General features: G+C 47.0%; 1 protein-coding gene across 1 annotated transcript; it reads left to right on the top strand.

Moving 5' to 3' along the window:
* The first annotated feature begins 4,042 nt into the window (after nucleotides 1-4,042).
* LOC123408238 lies at nucleotides 4,043-5,704 on the top strand. The gene is made up of 3 exons (XM_045101392.1): nucleotides 4,043-4,644; nucleotides 4,765-5,092; nucleotides 5,618-5,704. Exons 1-3 carry the CDS (start codon nucleotides 4,135-4,137, stop codon nucleotides 5,656-5,658), a joined length of 879 nt encoding a protein of 292 aa, XP_044957327.1. The 5' UTR covers nucleotides 4,043-4,134; the 3' UTR covers nucleotides 5,659-5,704.
* Nucleotides 5,705-17,746: the final 12,042 nt, after the last annotated feature.

Below are 17,746 nucleotides of genomic sequence, written 5' to 3'. Positions count from 1 at the left end.
TCCTCCTCGGTCTCGACAATGCCGCACAACAAAATCCGCGCCGACGATTGCATGTATGGGGTGCGGGGAGCCCGACGCGTTGGGGAACACATCTCCTTGACGATGCACACATATACCTGCGCCGCCAACTCCGCCTCCCTCTATCGCTGCCGGTGAGGGCGCATCTTATGGGCGATGCTCTGTGGCTTGCAAGACGGGGCGAATGAAGGGCCGCCGATGGACAAGGTGGACTGCGTCTCCGCCGCGGCGGTCGGGGACGGGATGGAAGACATCACGACGAAGGATCGGAACATGTGGTGAGGATGGAGAGTAAGGGTGCCGAACGACGAGGGGTCAGGCACGGGAAATGTTGGAGGGTGGCGGGAGGAGGAGGAAGTGTTTGGGAGATTTGGTGCAATTTGAGGTAGGGTCAGGCTGTTGGGTCTGATGTGGCGAGTGTGCCCGGGCGCGTCTGGGCTCACCTATATCCGCCCCATATTTGGGCTTGAAATGGGGGATACCAGTTAGCCAGGGCATTTGGACCGGTTTAAGAGGCCTATCTGGGTCGGTTTTTTGTGACCGGACAGTGACCTGACGGTCTGCCCGGACGTTCAAGGAGGTTTTGAGGGGTCTGGTTGTAGATGCTCTTATATATGCCATTGCCCCGCAAGGGCTATCCTTTTGGGAAAATTGATTTTATACCCCTAGCTGTGTCACCCTCAGCAGGTTTGCCCCTAGTTTCTGAAACCCCTCGTTCTTGCCCAACTCACTTTGGTTTTCTTATGATTTTGCCCTTCCGGCACGGTTCCGTCCAGTCAGCGCTATTTGACCGCTACCGGCGCCAGATTTTGGACATGTTTGCCCCTGTGGTTGCTAACTTCAGTACCCCTTCATCCTTAGCCATCTCTCGTGAAAAACAGAGGAAGGGAAGGCACAACCAGATTGGAGGGGGAGCGGGAAGTAGGAGAGGAAGGAGCCCGCGTGCCACATGTAGATCCTCATAGTTCCTCGTTATTCATGTTGCCGGAGCAGCCACACCTCGCATCTGTGCCTCATAAACGCACCATAGCACCGGCACCTCGCATCTCTGCCTTGCAGCCGCGCGGGAGCACCCACACCTCGTAGCCGCACCGAAGCCCTGCATCGGGTGATGTCGCCAAGTTCGTCATGGAGCTAGGCGACCGAGGTAGGCGGGCGGAGTGCCCAAGCCTCTTGCGAGGCATGGTGTGGCGATGCGATTTAGGAGAGGCCAGGATCGATGGGAGGCATGGGTGCATGGCAGAGACGACTGATCTGGTCGCAAGAGGCTTTGGCTAGCCCGGATCCGACCAGTATGGAGGTCAGGGAGGGACCGGCGGCCGACCGCGGGTCTCAGAGCGCCATGGTTGGGGATGGAAGTCGGGCAAGAGCTGGGGGAGGAAGAAGATAGGAAGGGGATGAGGGTGTGGGTCCCATAGGTAAGAGAGAGGGAAAGTTTTTTCGTTGACTTTCAACCGAAGTTGTAAGGAAGGGCAAAATGGTCCAGAAAAATATCTCCCTAGCAGCCAAACACCTTTGATCGGACGGAATTGAGACGGAAGGCAAAAACAAAGGATACCAAACGCACTTGGGCAAGATCAAGTTTTTTTTTCAAAATTAAGGGTAAACCAGCCGAGGGAGACACAACTAAGGGCACTGAATTAATTATCCCTATCCTTTTTAGGCTTGGGAGCATGTGAAGTGGTGCGTCTAGATGCCACCACATGTCGTGTGATAATTCATGTGGTTTCTTTCTTCCACATTTATGGGCGTTAGATGTTTTTTCTCGGTTAATTTGTTTTTGGGTTTTGCCTGGTTTTTGTAGGTTTTGCCAGAATAAAAATGGTTTTTTTACGCATACTTGTGCTTCTTACAAAAAAAGGAACATGTGCTTGCATGAGATGGGCAATTATATTTTTAGTGAAAGCACATATTTGCTTCCGGGAGAAGCTCACCCTATGTCTCTACGAAAAGCAGAACATGTGCTTTCGTTAGAAGCACATAAATATAGTCCGTGCTTTGGCGAGAAACACACATTTCCTTTCGAGAGAAGCACAACGTGCGCTTTTTTGAAAAAGGGAAAAAGGACAACGCGTGCTTAAAAAGAAGTGAAACCGCAATCATGCTTCTGGGCTCTGGTTTTTGTCTTCTTTTTTCTGGTTATTTTTATTTTATTTTTTCTAGTATTCAATTTTTTTTCTGGTTCTCTAGTTTTTTCAGGTGTCAAAACTTATTAATAAGAGACCTTGTTTCAAAGATCTCGACAGAAAAATCAAATAGTGAAAAATATTTGGTATTTGAGTGCATGGTTTAAAAGATAAAACGTTTTGAATAAAATAAATTATGAAGGAAAACCTCCATATTGCACATATTGCGCACATGCAATGCGTTCACTTGTTGGCATCCAAGAGAATGGGGAATAATATTTACAAAAGATAACCCCTAAAAACAAATACAATAGAATGACGTAGGTAAACTGTAAACTATAAGAGATGTCACATCATATTTGTGCCTAGTTTGAAGAGAGAAAGGAGAAGAGAAGCCTGTTATAAGCTTTTAGCCGGCTGTAGCACGAGGCACAACAAACTTTGTGAGAAAAAGTGACGTGTCGTATATTGATAATATGGCATATTAATATGACTAGCTATGGGTGGATTATTAGGTTGACTATAAATGATATGACAACTTTACATAGCCGTCTCTTGACTATACTACTCATTTCGTATCTTTATATAATGTTTATTTATTTTTTGATAAACATAAAAATGTAAGGTGCATTTATTCTAATTCATCATAATTTTGTTCTTGGCCCTTTATAAAAAGAAAAGTATCTGTTTTAAATTGTCAATGAAAAAATATTTTTTTAACAAGATTTTATCACGCGTCTCTCCGGATTGCATGTATCTCACCATGTAGAGAGAAAAAAACTATATCTCTCAATTGCGTGTATCACTTATCTTCCTAGTCTATATGATTTACTTGCCGCTAGAGAAATTAGACAAGCATAATTTCATCCTAAATCGTCTATAATTATGTGCTAGGCAACCGTGCCGAAAATAATACGCCTTATATAAGAAGGATTAACCATGTTCTAAGTAGTGTTTCGTTCCCAAATAACTATAGCTGACATTTAAGGGTGTGTTGATAGAGTGTATGAAGGGTGCATAAGCTTAACAGTTTCCTTTTCGATCCACTTTTAGGTGTTTGGTAGCTTGCACGGGGCCTTCTGAATATGTACAAGCTCAGCCCAAATACCGTCTTAACATGCATCAAGAAAGAACACGCTAACAGCCGTTCACTGGTCAGCATGCATGAGCTAAATGAGTGATAATGTTTCTTAAAAAATGTTCAAAATATCAAAAAGATAATTAGTTTTTAAAAAATGTTCCGAATACAAAAAGTTGTTCAGATTTGCAAAATTTGTTCAATTTTTCAAAACAATGTCCTGATTTTCATAATCTGTTAAATTTTTCAAAAAATGTCCAGATTTTCAAAATTTGTTACAATTTTCAAAAGATGTTCAGAATTTCCAAACAAAGTATGATTTTTGAAATTTTAGAATTTTTTTAAAAGATCAAACTTTCGAATTTTGTTTAAACTCTCAAAAAACTTTAGAAATTTAGAAATTTTATTTGTTCTATGTTTCATTTTCTTCACTTATTTAGTATCAACCAACATGTCTAAACAGATGCAATCTGCCAAACAGCATCTTAATATCAAACAACATCAGATGCATGTACTCAGCATGTCTATACTCAACATGTATAAGAGGAGAACAACCATGCCAGGTTGCAGGGCCGATCGTGTAGAAGCAATGAGGGCAGCTGGCCCCACTCAATTTTTAATGTATTTGTAATATGCCAAGCTAAATAGTGATTTGCCCCGACTTAGGAAAGAAATTTAATCCTGGGTTTGCCCCTGCTAGATTGCAAAACACACCCTAAGACGCTGAATATTTTTTGAGGAGCCCAACCTTGGGAATGTGGGCTGGTCCAAGGAAATGGCCCGCAGGCTCACCTTATGCCCAGAGGCTCGCATGGCGATGGCGCCCGATCGTCGTAACCGCCTAACCAACAGCCTTCGCCATGGCCTCTCCACCGCGCAACGCCCACCTCCTCCGATCTCCAGCGGCCACCGATGGACCATTTCCGCGACGGGCAGCACGTCCGGCTGCGGAGCCGCGTGCACGACACGTACTACCTCCACGCGGACGACGACGGGGAGAGCGTCTCCATCAGCCGCCGCCGCTACTCGCTGAACGCGGCGTGGACAGTGCACATCTACCACGGCGACGGCTCGCACCTGCTCCTCCACAGCGCCGCTTATGGCCGTTACCTCGCCGCGGCGTCCAAGCCGGCGTCGTTCGGCCACCGCGGCTTCCGTGCCGAGCAGCGCGACTACGACCAGCCGGTGCTGGCAGCCATCATGTGGCAGGCCGTCGAGGTGGGCTCCGGGTCCGGGGGCGGCGTCCTGCTCCGCAACATTGGTGGCCGCTACCTCCGCGCCGGCGGCAGGTTACGTAGGTACCTCCGCTGGAACACCCGCGTCAGCGTCGAGTACACCGACAACGTCAGTGCCACGATGCACTGGATCGTCGAGCCCATCCGCCCCAGAGCGCGCCCGCCTCTCATCCCAGGCCCGATTCGGGTGAGCTCGCCATGACCGGCTTCCTGATCGCATTTGCGTTTTCGATCAGAAATTTCAGATTATTACCCTGCTTCTTTGATCTCCCGAATATGGCCATGGTTCTTGGCGACTCGACTGCAGACCCGCGTCCCCGGGGACCTCTCCGTCATCATGCTCGGGCGCAAGGCGGGGGCGTGGTGGCGGATTCGGTTCGTGCGAGCGAGCGACGAGGGGCTCTACAACGAGGACGGCTGGTCCGCCCTCCGCATCAGGGGGAGGTCCGTGTACCACCTGAGGAACGCGCTGGCCAGCCGCGTCGGCGACATCGACATCCACGGCCAGCGCCGCGACATGGTCATGTGCGTCCGAGCGGGCCTCTACGGGAGGCTCACCCCACTCGTCGTCAACCTGCCCCACGGCCGCCACAGCGAGACCCTCGATATTGTGGTGATGCTGTCCGGCACCCCTGGTGAGAGCCTCTCTCCATGTCAGAACTCAGAGCTTGCTGTCCCATTTATCCCCTAATGGTGGCAAAAAGTGAACTGGTAATCTTGACTGCATTTGTTATGCACAATGCACAGATTTTGGTGTAGAATCTATTTGCTGCACGGCCATGATTTTATTGGTTTTGTTCAAGTGGGGTGCTGATCTGCTTGTGTTTGAAAAATAGTTTAGCGAAACTGTTACAGTAAAACAGTTTACTGAACTTGTACTGCAAAACAATTTAACTCAAACTGTTAGGTGTTGGGAATTGTCTGCAACTGTTTCTCATTTCATCTTTGCAGAGAAGATACTAAGTTTCTAACCTGTGAACAACATTCAGGCTGTATCCTCTACAACAGATAGTGCATAAAGCTTAGTTCCTTATCGAAAAAATAAATCTTAGTTCCTTGCACATTTTAATTGTATTGTTTCAGGTTTTGTCTTCTTGATCCTGTCAATATATTGATTATTCGTCTGCCGCCTAACTGCCTCATTATTTCTTCCAATTCAGCCTACGATGCGCTGCGATACCCGGATGTCGTTGCGAAGTAGAGATAGATCAAAGCGGGAGTCCTGACAGTTCACCTCTTCAGAAGTTCCACCGCCCCGGACACGATAATGATAGAGAGAGAGAGAGGGAGAGAGATTGAGAAAACTCATTAGCTCTTGTGTTTCTTTTGCTAGTTAAACTTGCTCAGCTCTCAGGACAGGGAAAACCTGTCTACTTGGCATCGCGGTTCTATGATTCAGACCTGCTGAAAGTGTTGTGTCCAATGGGTGAATAATTTTGTTGTGACTATGGTTGTAGTAGTCGTTGCACTGTCGCTCTTTTGACATTCATCTCCGTGATGTGGTTACTGTTGCTTCCTGGATGAAGCATTTTACTATGGGTTCTTGCAGTGAATCGATGATTATCATTCCTTCTGGATAACGTACTTCGCATAAATGGAAAATACAGCGGTTCCTGCAGCGAGTTCATGATCATGTATTTCTCTTACACTATGCATTTTCATATAAATGAAAAATGCAGTTGGTTTTCTACTTTTCTAGTGTGCAGGTGATCTTGCATTTTGTGCAAATGAAAAATGCAGCGGATTCTTGCTATAAGCTGGTGATCGTGTTTTCAGTTGTGCATTTTTTAGTGTTGGCCATGGAGTTTGTAACGTATGAACAAAATTCAGGTTTCATCTAACAGCACTACATCTTCATGAAAACTAGCTTCTGCATATTAAATTGTTTTCAGGTTTTGCAGAAAAGGTGCCTTCTGTTTCTTGTGTTGTCTTGTTTTAACAATATGAGATTTTGTTTTGTGCGAGAAGCAATATGAGAGTGTTGATCTGCCGGAACGGTTGCAGTACTTGTGACACTGTGCTTAACTGCTCGACTGTTTCAGCGTTGCCATCAGCGTTCCGCTTAGGCGATGGATCTGCTATCAACACTGATTTGGTGGTTCTTGCTTGTGCGTTGAACACTTCAGTTTAGCTGTTTTCAACTTCAAGTTTCAGTCCAACAAAGGGCATTTCCCTTTCGAGTCTTGTTCTTTCAAGAATTTTCTTATGCTGATCGGATGGATATAATATAGGATACACGTTGAAAATGGGGTTTTGAACGCGCGGACGTGTGTTGGCTTTAGCGAGCACCACAAACTTGAGCACCCCGCAGGTCGCGTTCCAGCAGTGATGCTAAATATATAACGCGTGGATCCAAACATACATAAACAAGCAAATACTAAAATTTAACTAGTTCATCAGCAAACATTAAAATTCAGATACAAACTAACAACAAATTCAAATTCATAAAACATACTAATAAAATAAAGTACACCTACAGTACTACTCTTCCTCCTCGCTGTTGTAGTCCGTCAATGACATCATCGTATCCTCCCACCGGTCATCGTTCGAGTCACAGGTTGTGTCCGGTTTCTCCAACTGGTAAATCGCGAGTGTCTTGCGCTTGCGCTTGTCCTCGCGTTGCGCATCTCGCTCCGTCCTCCTTCTCTCCACAACTCGTTCTCGACGATGACGTCCTTCAGGTGCCGCGCGCGCCATTCCGCCATGGCGGCCTCGTTCCTCTTGACGATCAAGAGGTGGCGCTCCCGATTGCGCTGCACGTGGCAGTCCTGCTCGGTGACCACACGCAGGGAGGCGCGAGATCCTCCGCGTCCTGGCACGTGAAAACATCCTGAAAATTCATCTGCGTCCGAGGACGCTGTAGGCGCCACGCCGCCGCATCGTACGCGCAGGTGGTCCCGTGGACGGTCTCGAACGTGCCGAGCCCGAGGCGCATGTCGCTCGAGTGGATCTTGGCGCAGAACATGCCGAAGGGACTGTGGCAGACGTCGCGGAAGCCCAAGCTGCTCCGGGGGCGCAGCGGCATGCGGGGCACAACATCAACGAGGCGCTCGAAGAATAGGGAGAGCATGGCGGCGGCGGTGGAGCGCGGGAGGAAATGGGATGGTTGAACAACATGGACACGACACGGGATTTATAGAATACACCGACCGCGCACACTAGTAGAAAAAGGCACATTTGTCCTGGTTCGAGAGGCTCATTAGCCCCGGTTCTGGAACCGGGACTAAAGAGTCGTGACTAAAGCCCAAAACCTTTAGTCCCGGTTTGCTTACGAACCGGGACAAAAGTGTCTCCACGTGGCCGCTGCGGGGAGCCCAGGCAGGAGGAATTTTAGTCCCGGTTTGTCACACCAACCGAGACCACACTAGTAGAAAACAGGGCTTTGGTTCGGGCCTGGCCAGCCCATTAGTCCCGGTTCTTCACGAACCGGGACCCATGGGGAGCATTAGACCCGGTTCATGAGCCCAGGGGGCCGGCCGGGGCCTCGTGGGCATTGGTCCCGGTTCGTTTGGACCCATTTGTCCCGGTTCTAGGCACGAACCGGGACCAATGGGCCGCGCTCCTGGCCCACATCCATTGGTACCGGTTCGTGCCTTGAACCGGTATAGAAGGGGGGGGGGGTTAGCCCGGTTTATGCTACGAACCGGGACAAATAATTTGCCTATATATACCCATCGCCGCGGCAGAGCACTCTGTTTTTTCTGGCCGGCGAGGGGAGGGCATTTGGGTGCTCTAGCTCACCTCCTATGCACATGAGGTGTTCGATGAAATGCCCGAGCCACACTAGTTAAGCTTTCTCCTCTCGAAGCTCGACCTCGGAGCTCCATTTTTCCCGAGATTTGGGGAATACATAGCTGCTTCGGAAGCGGCTCATGAAGGGATTTGGATGAAGGAGCTCATCACCGACCTTGGAGTGGTCCTAAGCGCGTCGGGTCCGATGACACTCTTCTATGATAACACTGGAGCCATTGCCATAGCCAAGGAGCCCAGGTTTCACCGGAAGACCAAGCTCATCAAACGCCGCTACAACTCCATCCAGGACCATGTCCAGAGTGGAGTAATAGATATTTGTAAAGTGCACACGGATCTGAATATTGCAGACCCGTTGACTAAACCTCTTCCTCGAGCACAACCTGATCAACACCACAATGCTATGGGTGTTCGATACATCACAATGTAACTAGATTATTGACTCTAGTGCAAGTGGGAGACTGTTGGAAAGATGCCCTAGAGGCAATAATAAAATGGTTATTATAATATTTCCTTGTTCATGATAATCGTCTATTGTTCATGCTATAATTGTATTAACAGGAAACAGTAATACATGTGTGAATAAATAGATCACAATGTGTCCCTAGCAAGCCTCTAGATTGGCTAGTTCGTTGATCAATAGATGATCATGGTTTCCTGATCATGGACATTGGATGTCATTGATAACGGGATCACATCATTGGGAGAATAATGTGATGGACAAGACCCATTGCTAAGCATAGCACTAGATCGTATTGTTCATATGCTAAAGCTTTTCTAATGTCAAGTGTCTTTTCCTTCGACCGTGAGATTGTGCAACTCCCGGATACCGTAGGAGTGCTTTGGGTGTATCAAACGTCACAACGTAACTGGGTGACTATAAAGGTGCACTACGGGTATCTCCGAAAGTGTCTGTTGGGTTGGTACGAATCGAGATCGGGATTTGTCACTCCGTGTGATGGAGAGGTATCTCTGGGCCCACTCGGTAGAACATCATCATAATGAGCTCAGTTTGACTAAGCAGTTAGTCACGGGATGATGTGCTACGGAATGAGTAAAGAGACTTACCGATAACGAGATTGAACAAGGTATAGGTATACCGATGATCGAATCTCGGGCAAGTTCTATACCGACAAACAAAGGGAATTGTATACGGGATTGATTGAATCCTTGACATCGTGGTTCATCCGATGAGATCATCGTGGAACATGTGGGAGCCACCATGGGTATCCAGATCCCGCTGATGGTTATTGGCCGGAGAGTGTCTCGGTCATGTCTGCATGGTTCCCGAACCCGTAGAGTCTACACACTTAAGGTTCGATGACGCTAGGGTTATAGGAAATTGTTATACGAGGTTACCGAATGTTGTTTGGAGTTCCGGATGAGATCCCGGACGTCACGATGAGCTCCGAAATGGTCTGGAGGTAAAGATTGATATATAGGATGGATGGGTTTGGACGCCGGAAATGTTTCGGGCACCACCGGCAAAGTGCCGGGACCACCGGAAGGGTTCCGGAGGCCCACCGGGAGGGGGCACAAGACACGGAGGGCTACATGGGCCAAGTGTGGGAGGGAACCAGCCCCTAGGTGGGCTGATGCGCCCCCCCCACACACACTCAGCCCAGGCGCACCAGAGAGGGAGGGAGGGGAAACCCTAGGCGCTGGTGGGCCTAAGGCCCACCTAGGGGTGCGCCACCCCCTCTCCTCCCTGGCCGCCCCCCTCTCCCGTCTAGGTCTGCCGCCCCCCTCAAGGGGGAAACCCTAAAGGGGGCGCCACCCCTCCCTTCCCCCTGTATAGAGTGGGGGTTTTGGCCTTTGGAGATACGGTTTTCCATCTCTCTCGGCGCAGCCCTGCTCTTCTTCTTCCTCCTCTCCCACGGTGCTTGGCGAAGCCCTGCCGGGAGACCTCGTCTCTCCATCGACACTACGCCGTCGTGCTGCTGGAGATCTTCCCCAACCTATCCCTCCTCCTTGCTGGATCAAAGTGCGGGAGACGTCACCAGGCTGCACGTGTGTTGAACGCGGAGGTGTTGTGGTTCGGCACTAGATCGGAATCACACCGCGATCTGAATCGCCGCGAGTACGACTCCATCAACCGCATTCTAGCAACGCTTCCGCTTAGCGATCTTCAAAGGTATGAAGATGCACTCTCCCCTCTCTCTCGTTGCTAGTCTCTCCATAGGAAGATCTGAATATGGCGTAGGAAATTTTTGAATTTATGCTACGAACCCCAACAGGTAGAACATCATCATAATGAGCTTAGTGTTCCGGAGGCCCACCGGGAGGGTCCACAAGCCCCGGAAGTCTACATGGGCCAAATGCAGGAGGGAACCAGCCCCTAGGTGGGATGGTGTGCCCCCTCCATAATTTGGCATGAGGGCCTCGTCAGGGATAGAAGCGCATCTCGTCGTTTCACAAGAATGGATATTGTTACAAGTACATGTATTGAAAAGATGAGATGTATGGAATTGGCTTACACTCGCCACAAGCTACATCAGAGTCACATCAGTACAATACATAAACATCATGAAGAAGAGCAGGGTCCGACTACGGACGAAAACAAACGAGAAAAGAAAACGGCGTCCATCCTTGCTATCCCAGGCTGCCGGCCTGGAACCCATCCTAGATCGATGAAGAATAAAAAGAAGCAACTCCAAATGAAAAATCAACGCGCTCGCGTCAAGTAATCTTTACCTGTACCTCCAACTGGTGTTGTAGTAATCTATGAGCCACAGGGGACTCAACAATCTCATTTCCAAAGGTATCAAGACTAGCAAAGCTTAATGGGTGTGGTATGGTTAAGTGGTGAGGCTGCAGCAAGCGACTAAGCATTATATGATGTGCCTAACTTACGAGTACAAGAAATAAGAGGGGGAAAATCTACGGATAACGGACGTGAACTACTGATGATCAAATGAATGATCCTGAACACCTACTTACGTAAAACATAACCCCACCGTGTCCTCGATCGGAGAAGGAGCTCACGAAAGAGACAGTCACGGTTATGCACACAACTGGCATATTATAATTAAGTTAACTTCAAGTTATCTAGAACCAGTGTTAAACAAAGTTTCCACGTTTCCACATAATCGCGGGCACAACTTTTCGAAAGATTTAACCCTGCAGGGGTGCTCCAACTAATCCATCACAAATTACCACAAGCCGCATAGAAATCCTCGATCATGAAACTCGCGATCTCGTCGGACTCCTTAGTGGAAAACCTCAACTCTGAGATTACCCAAAGCATCCCCGGAATCCCGATGCACAAGATATCTCGTAAAAGGTAAAACTAATCCAGCAAGGCCGCCCGGTGTGTCGACGATCCCAATAGGAGCCGTGTATCTCGTTCTCACGACACGACGGATAAGCTACGCGTACGGAGGCCTCATAGAAATCACCCAAGTTGCCCTGGGTTGGCCCCGCACAGTGCTCAGTTTTGGAACAACACCATCAGCACTGGCCCTCCCTGTATTATGTAAAATTACTCCTCGGGTTTATGACGCCCTATGCTTTCAGTATTAACAGAATTATTATATTGGGCAAATGTAGAACCAATGTTGGGCCTTGCCAGACCAGCTTTAATCTAAAACAAATTATCAAGGGGGTCCCCATAACAACCCCGATCGTGTTAGGAGCGCTCAATTATGGAACATAACACCGGTAACCGAAACTAAGGCGGCAAAGGTGGAACAAAACACCAGGCTAGAAAGGCCAAGCCTTCCACCTTTTACCATGTATATAGGTGCATTAAATTAAATAACATTTAATAGGGTGATATAACAGGGAACACATGTTGTCACATGGAAGCAACTGCACCTGCAACTAGCAACGCTAACACATGGTTAAGCAGCGGTAACATAGCCAATCAGTGGTTTGCTAGGTTGTGAACAGGTTGAAAGGTTTCATGGCAATGTTGGAAGGCTGATATTTAACAGGTGGTAGGCAGCGATACATAACGATAGAAACGGTAAAATTAGCATGGCAATGATAGTAATGGTATCTGGGGAAATGGTCATCTTGCGTGAGATCCCGCTTGGAAGAAGAACGACTCCGTGAAGCAGACGAACCGATGTAGTCGAACGGGTCCTCACTTTCCGACACGCTTGCGGAACTATATCCAGACGAAGCAAACCGGAAACAAGAATCAACTCACGAAATGCACCACATCACACGCACAACAAGATGCAATTCACATATGATGCATGATCAGTGAATATAAGCAAGACATGGCATGTCAATTCACAAAACTCAAACACTACACATTAAGTGAAGTTCAATATGTAACGAGTTGCATATTGACGAAACTCCACATACGAATTATTTAGTTCTATCTCGATTAGATACATGGCAATATTAAATGTGGTTAAACATGGCAAGAGGTGAAGCGTAATTAAACTACCTATCTAGACATTTTAAATGAGGTCGGAAATGACATATAGCACCTCCGAAACGACCTCACATGCTAATTTACAATTCTGTCCAGATCTGAACCAACACGTTTAAATATTTGTTAAAAGAAAAATAAATAGGTTCACGTGATTCTACGTGTCGTTACAATCAATTTACAAATAGAGAACATCTCCAACGGAGCTACGGTTCAAAAGATACAAGCACCGCAAGATATGATGGCATGAATGCAATATGTGTGCAACGACAGTCACAAGCATTTCAAAATACACAACCAACAAGATATTATGAAACTACATGAGATTCTAAGCAAATTTCATATAGGACACAATCAAAACGGAGCAACGGTTCAACAACTACGAGCTAAACAAGAAATCACTACAATCTGCCTAAATCAGCCACATAGCATTTTCTACACCCCACAACTACGAGCTACATAAATCCAAAATGCTCAACCAAGGGATGAGGCGGTAGAGGGAAATATGAACTACCACATGCAACTTATAACACCTAGCATGGAATCATGGATCACTAGGAAAAGAAGTCACAAAATGGTTGCTCACACGCAGTTTCAGACTTAGAGAAAATAACAGTTTATGAAAGTGCAGTTTTTGATCTGAAGGCATATTGACAGTAGAAAAACCATAAGCTACAGGAATCCAAATGGCATGAAAATTCACAGCATGTTATCGAATCCTAAAGTCTACAACTAACTCCATTGCATCAACCTCAAAAGAGCTACAGATCACCATATAAACTCATGCAAAGACAACAACAAAATATAACAGATTTCATACTTAGAAATATTTCAGCATCTCCAAATCAGCACTATTTTCTAGCAAGTCGAGAACAAGAAAACCACACCTAAACATGGATTTCTATTGCAACCAAAATTGCCAGGGGCTAGTCTATACATCCAAGGGCATATGTCTAGTTGACAACTCCTTCAAATTATGCACGGAATAAATCCCACAAAATAAGCAAAAGGGCAACATGGCAAAATATCACGCGAACTAACTTGCTCAAAAGCTGAAACTAAATACACAGTTAAATTCTATGGAATTTTCTACCCCGAAAACATATATAACATGCGGGGTTGCACAACAATAATATCGCCACACGTATATGCGAGAATATGTCCTAAACACGGTATAATAAACTAGCGACGGAATCCTACATGCAAAAATACAAGCCACTACTCTAAAATACATGGTAAAAGGTCCCTAAAAGCATAAGCATTTTATCTACGGGGTTTGAGCAATCCGGACACACACGGAAATAAATACGGGGTAATTAACCTATTGGGACATCATGCAAAACTAGGCATTCGCAGGGTCAAACTATTTCAGACATGCATGTAAGTTGTAAATTATGAATCTACGTACAAAACTACACAAGTTCCAATACAATACGTCGCGATCCGATACACAGTTTAATATATACGGGCATTTTAATATCTAGCATATTTTCTGGAATTAAATAAATCTCCGGAAAATCCTAAAAACAGAAATGGGCCGAAACTGAGGGCGCACATTAGCTACTTGATGCCTATGCGCAGGATAGGGCGCTGGGGAGCTCACCTCGGCCACTTGGGCCGGATCTGGCCGGTGGGGAAGGTGCTTGGGCCGCGGGCGACGCGGTCAACGGCCCACGCAGGCACTGACGGAGAGGGCGAGCTGGCCGACGTCGGGGCCTCGGCCTGGCCCGGGACCTGGGCCGACGGGGGACGATGGGCCGCGGAGCACCTGCTCGCGGTCGAAGCTAGAGGCACATGGGAGGAGCCTCGTCTCCCTCAAGTCGTGAGGTGCAGCGGGGAGCCGAGGCCATGGCGGCGCAGGGCCAGAGGTCAAGGGGCGAGGAACGAATGGACGTCGAGGAACGCGGGGATGCCGGATAGGGCCTGCGCCGGCCGGATCTAGAGAGGGGCGCTGCCGGCTTCGCTCCGGCAAGCACATGCGGCGGCGGCCATGAGCTGTGCGAAGAAGAAGAAGATGGTGAGGACGAGGAATGTAGGGAGAGGGAGAGGAAGGAGAGAGGAAGGGGAGGTGGTCCTGCGGCTGCCGCTCCGGCGAGCTGCTGCTGCTCCGGTGACGGGAGACCGGGGTGCTCGGGATCGGCTTGGGCACGAGGGGAGCTCGGGTAGAGGAGGTCTACGGCGAGCGGGAGGCTGGCTCGGGCAGATGGGCTCGGCGGGCCTCGCGTGTGCTCGCGGGCCCGGCGACGGCGCTGAGGAGAGAGGAGAGAGTGTGCGGTGGCTAGGTTAGGGTTTCGGGCGCGGATCCCGAGGAGGATTAGGGGGGCGCCCAAATAGGTAGGGGAGGGGTGTTTACATAGGGAAAGGGGGCTAGGGTTAGCTGAATTTTTCCCCGGTTTCAACCACACGATTGGAATCGAACGGTTTAGCACGCGGGACAGGCTAAGTTGCCGTGTAGAGTAGGTTAGCCGGAGATGAGAGGGAAAACGGGCACCCGGCAACGTATTTTCAAACACCGATAAAATGTCAGATGATAGACCGAATACGGTGCCCCTATGGTCGACCGTTCGGGTACCAGACGAACTCCGATTGCGACGAAATTTGACAGGCGGCCTACCTATAATAAAACACGACCGCACGCCAAGTTTCAACCCAATCAGAGAAAGTTTTATACACACTTTTGAAAACAAGATAAACGATGTCGCGGGCATGTGCATGTGTGGTTGGGCTCAGAATGGGCAACAACGAACACAGAGAGAACCGACAACTAATAACGGATGCGAGTTTTGAAAACTGGCGGCAACGGAGTGCCGATGCGATGCAGATGATGCGCATGATGCGATGATGACGCGACAAATAAAAATAATCACATGACAGAAACTGAATAAAGGGGAATCTTCTGGAACGTCGGTCTCGGGCTGTCACAACTCTCCTACACTACAAGAGGATATCGACCCGAGATTCAAGAATGAAAGGGGGGAGAGGAAGAGAAAGAAGAGGTAAAACTTAGTCGCTTCTTTAACAAACGAGTGAAACCAACGATTCTTGAAGGTTGCAAAGAAATGAGGAATGATATGAGAAACAAGCAGAATTCACGGAAAATTTCGACAGCACTTCGGTAGGAAAAGGGGAACAAAAATTCGATAAGATAGGAAAATTAGACAAGATTCATAATAAACGACTAAATTGAACAAGGGACCAACATGATCTTGTCGGAAAAAGATGATCGATTGATGAGAGCAACATCACAAAGCCTCCGTTAGAAAGAATAGAAACTAGCTCTTGGCAAGAAAAGAACGAAGAGGAAAAAAGATAACTTCCACCACAAGAATCTTGAAGAACACCTGAGAATGGATTGAAACCTTGATGAACCACCATGAAGGACCTCCGTATACAAATGAATGATGCAAAGATAAGAAGGTAGAAAAGAATAATATTATGACCTTGCCAAGATTTAGATGAAGCCTCATAAAGAGATGCTTAAAAGAACTTGGAACTCCGGAAAAAATAAGCACATGGGATAAAGAATTGATATGATGAGCCACTCCGGAAGAAGAATTCAGATCACTATGAACAAGAATAAGAATTATGTTATGCATATCCTTCATCAAGTTTAATTGATGACAAGCAATGGATCTGGCATACCACTTATTCTTCTCGAAATGATTGAGGAGATAAAGATAGAGCACAAACTGAAGAAATCTCCAACGAAGCACTGGTAAGAAAGCAAGCGAAATGGATACCAAGAATGCATGGAGTCACATGAGAATGAAGAGATCATGATCCACCTGAGAGAAAACTCGAACAAGGCGCCAGAATAACTGAGAGACGAACGAACATACAACAATTGAGAAGAATTTGAGGATGAAAGTTGAAAGCTGAGAACGAAGAAGTCTTCTGAAATGATGGCCTTCGGAGGATCGAGAATGAAAACAACTCAGAAAAGCACCAGATAGCAAGAAAGGGATTACTCATGATTGGGAATAATGAGAGGATAAGACGAAGCTGAGATGACAATCTTCACAAGAATGGAGCAAGATTTGAGAGAAACACTCCTTTGGTCTTCCAAGCTGAAAATAATGAGGAGAACACCACCAAGGATAACCGAGACACTCTGGAATAAAGAATATGCAAAGGTTGAGCCAATGATGAGAACAATTCGGATTGAACTTGAAGGAGGAATAAGACTGATGAAATTCATACTTACGTCATAGTTGAAAAGAACAAGAGATCTCCGGAAAAGATTACAAGAGCCAGATAAGATCCTGGGAAAACCTGTGGGTTATGGGCCCACTCAAAGAAACCACCGTTGAAAAGATTGCTTAGAAGGAGAGATATTGCACCAGTACAAATGAAAAACTAGATGAGGTTAGAACCTCGAAATAATTGCAAGAATTGAAAACAAGAAACTACTGAGATAACTTCAACGCTCCGGTTAGAAAAGAGAGGAATGAATAACAGGAAGACTGATAAGAATTTTCAACATGGGAAAGAATATAAAGGATGAAAAGGATATGATGAACACCGAGATCTTAAATTGAATCCACCGGAAAATATGACAAGATTGAATAAGGATGAACACGAAGCTCCTGAGAATCTTCACAAGAATCATCGGCTACAAAAGGAAGAAGAGATAGCGGAAGCATCACTGAATATAAAGGCACTTGGATGATGACTGAAACATTGAAGAAAAGGGTGGGAGGGTGGGGGAAACAAAGACAAGTTGGAACAGATGAGACAACTCCGGAAAGAAATGAGAGAATGATCCTGAAAAATTGGAGAGGTTAGAATTCACTTGAAGAGAAGCACACCGGTTGAAAAGAATTGACAAGACGGCTCTGGTTGAAAAGAATTTACAAGAGAATTGATTAAGCAAAAGGATTAGCATTCCCATAAAACATGAGAGCACCTCTTGGAAAGATATGAATTCACCACTTGACATCGAAGCAACTCGAATTACCATATTCCAACAAAACAAAGGATGAGGCTTGCAAATTAGCCAGAACAAATTCATGAGAGAGATTTCGTTCGATATTTTCGTGGACAGGATCGCACGGGCTCGATCCTTACAGTAGCCATCCTGTGCAAGGCAGGGCACACGACATACAAAGCGTCCCCGAGTCGTAGCAAGCTATGAGGAATCTTTAAGACACAACGA

This window comes from Hordeum vulgare, chromosome 7H (assembly GCF_904849725.1).
Source record: "Hordeum vulgare subsp. vulgare chromosome 7H, MorexV3_pseudomolecules_assembly, whole genome shotgun sequence".
NCBI classification, from domain to species: domain Eukaryota; kingdom Viridiplantae; phylum Streptophyta; class Magnoliopsida; order Poales; family Poaceae; genus Hordeum; species Hordeum vulgare.
The sequence above is the reverse complement of the archived record's forward strand: the minus strand, read 5'-3'. Positions and strand labels throughout refer to the sequence as shown.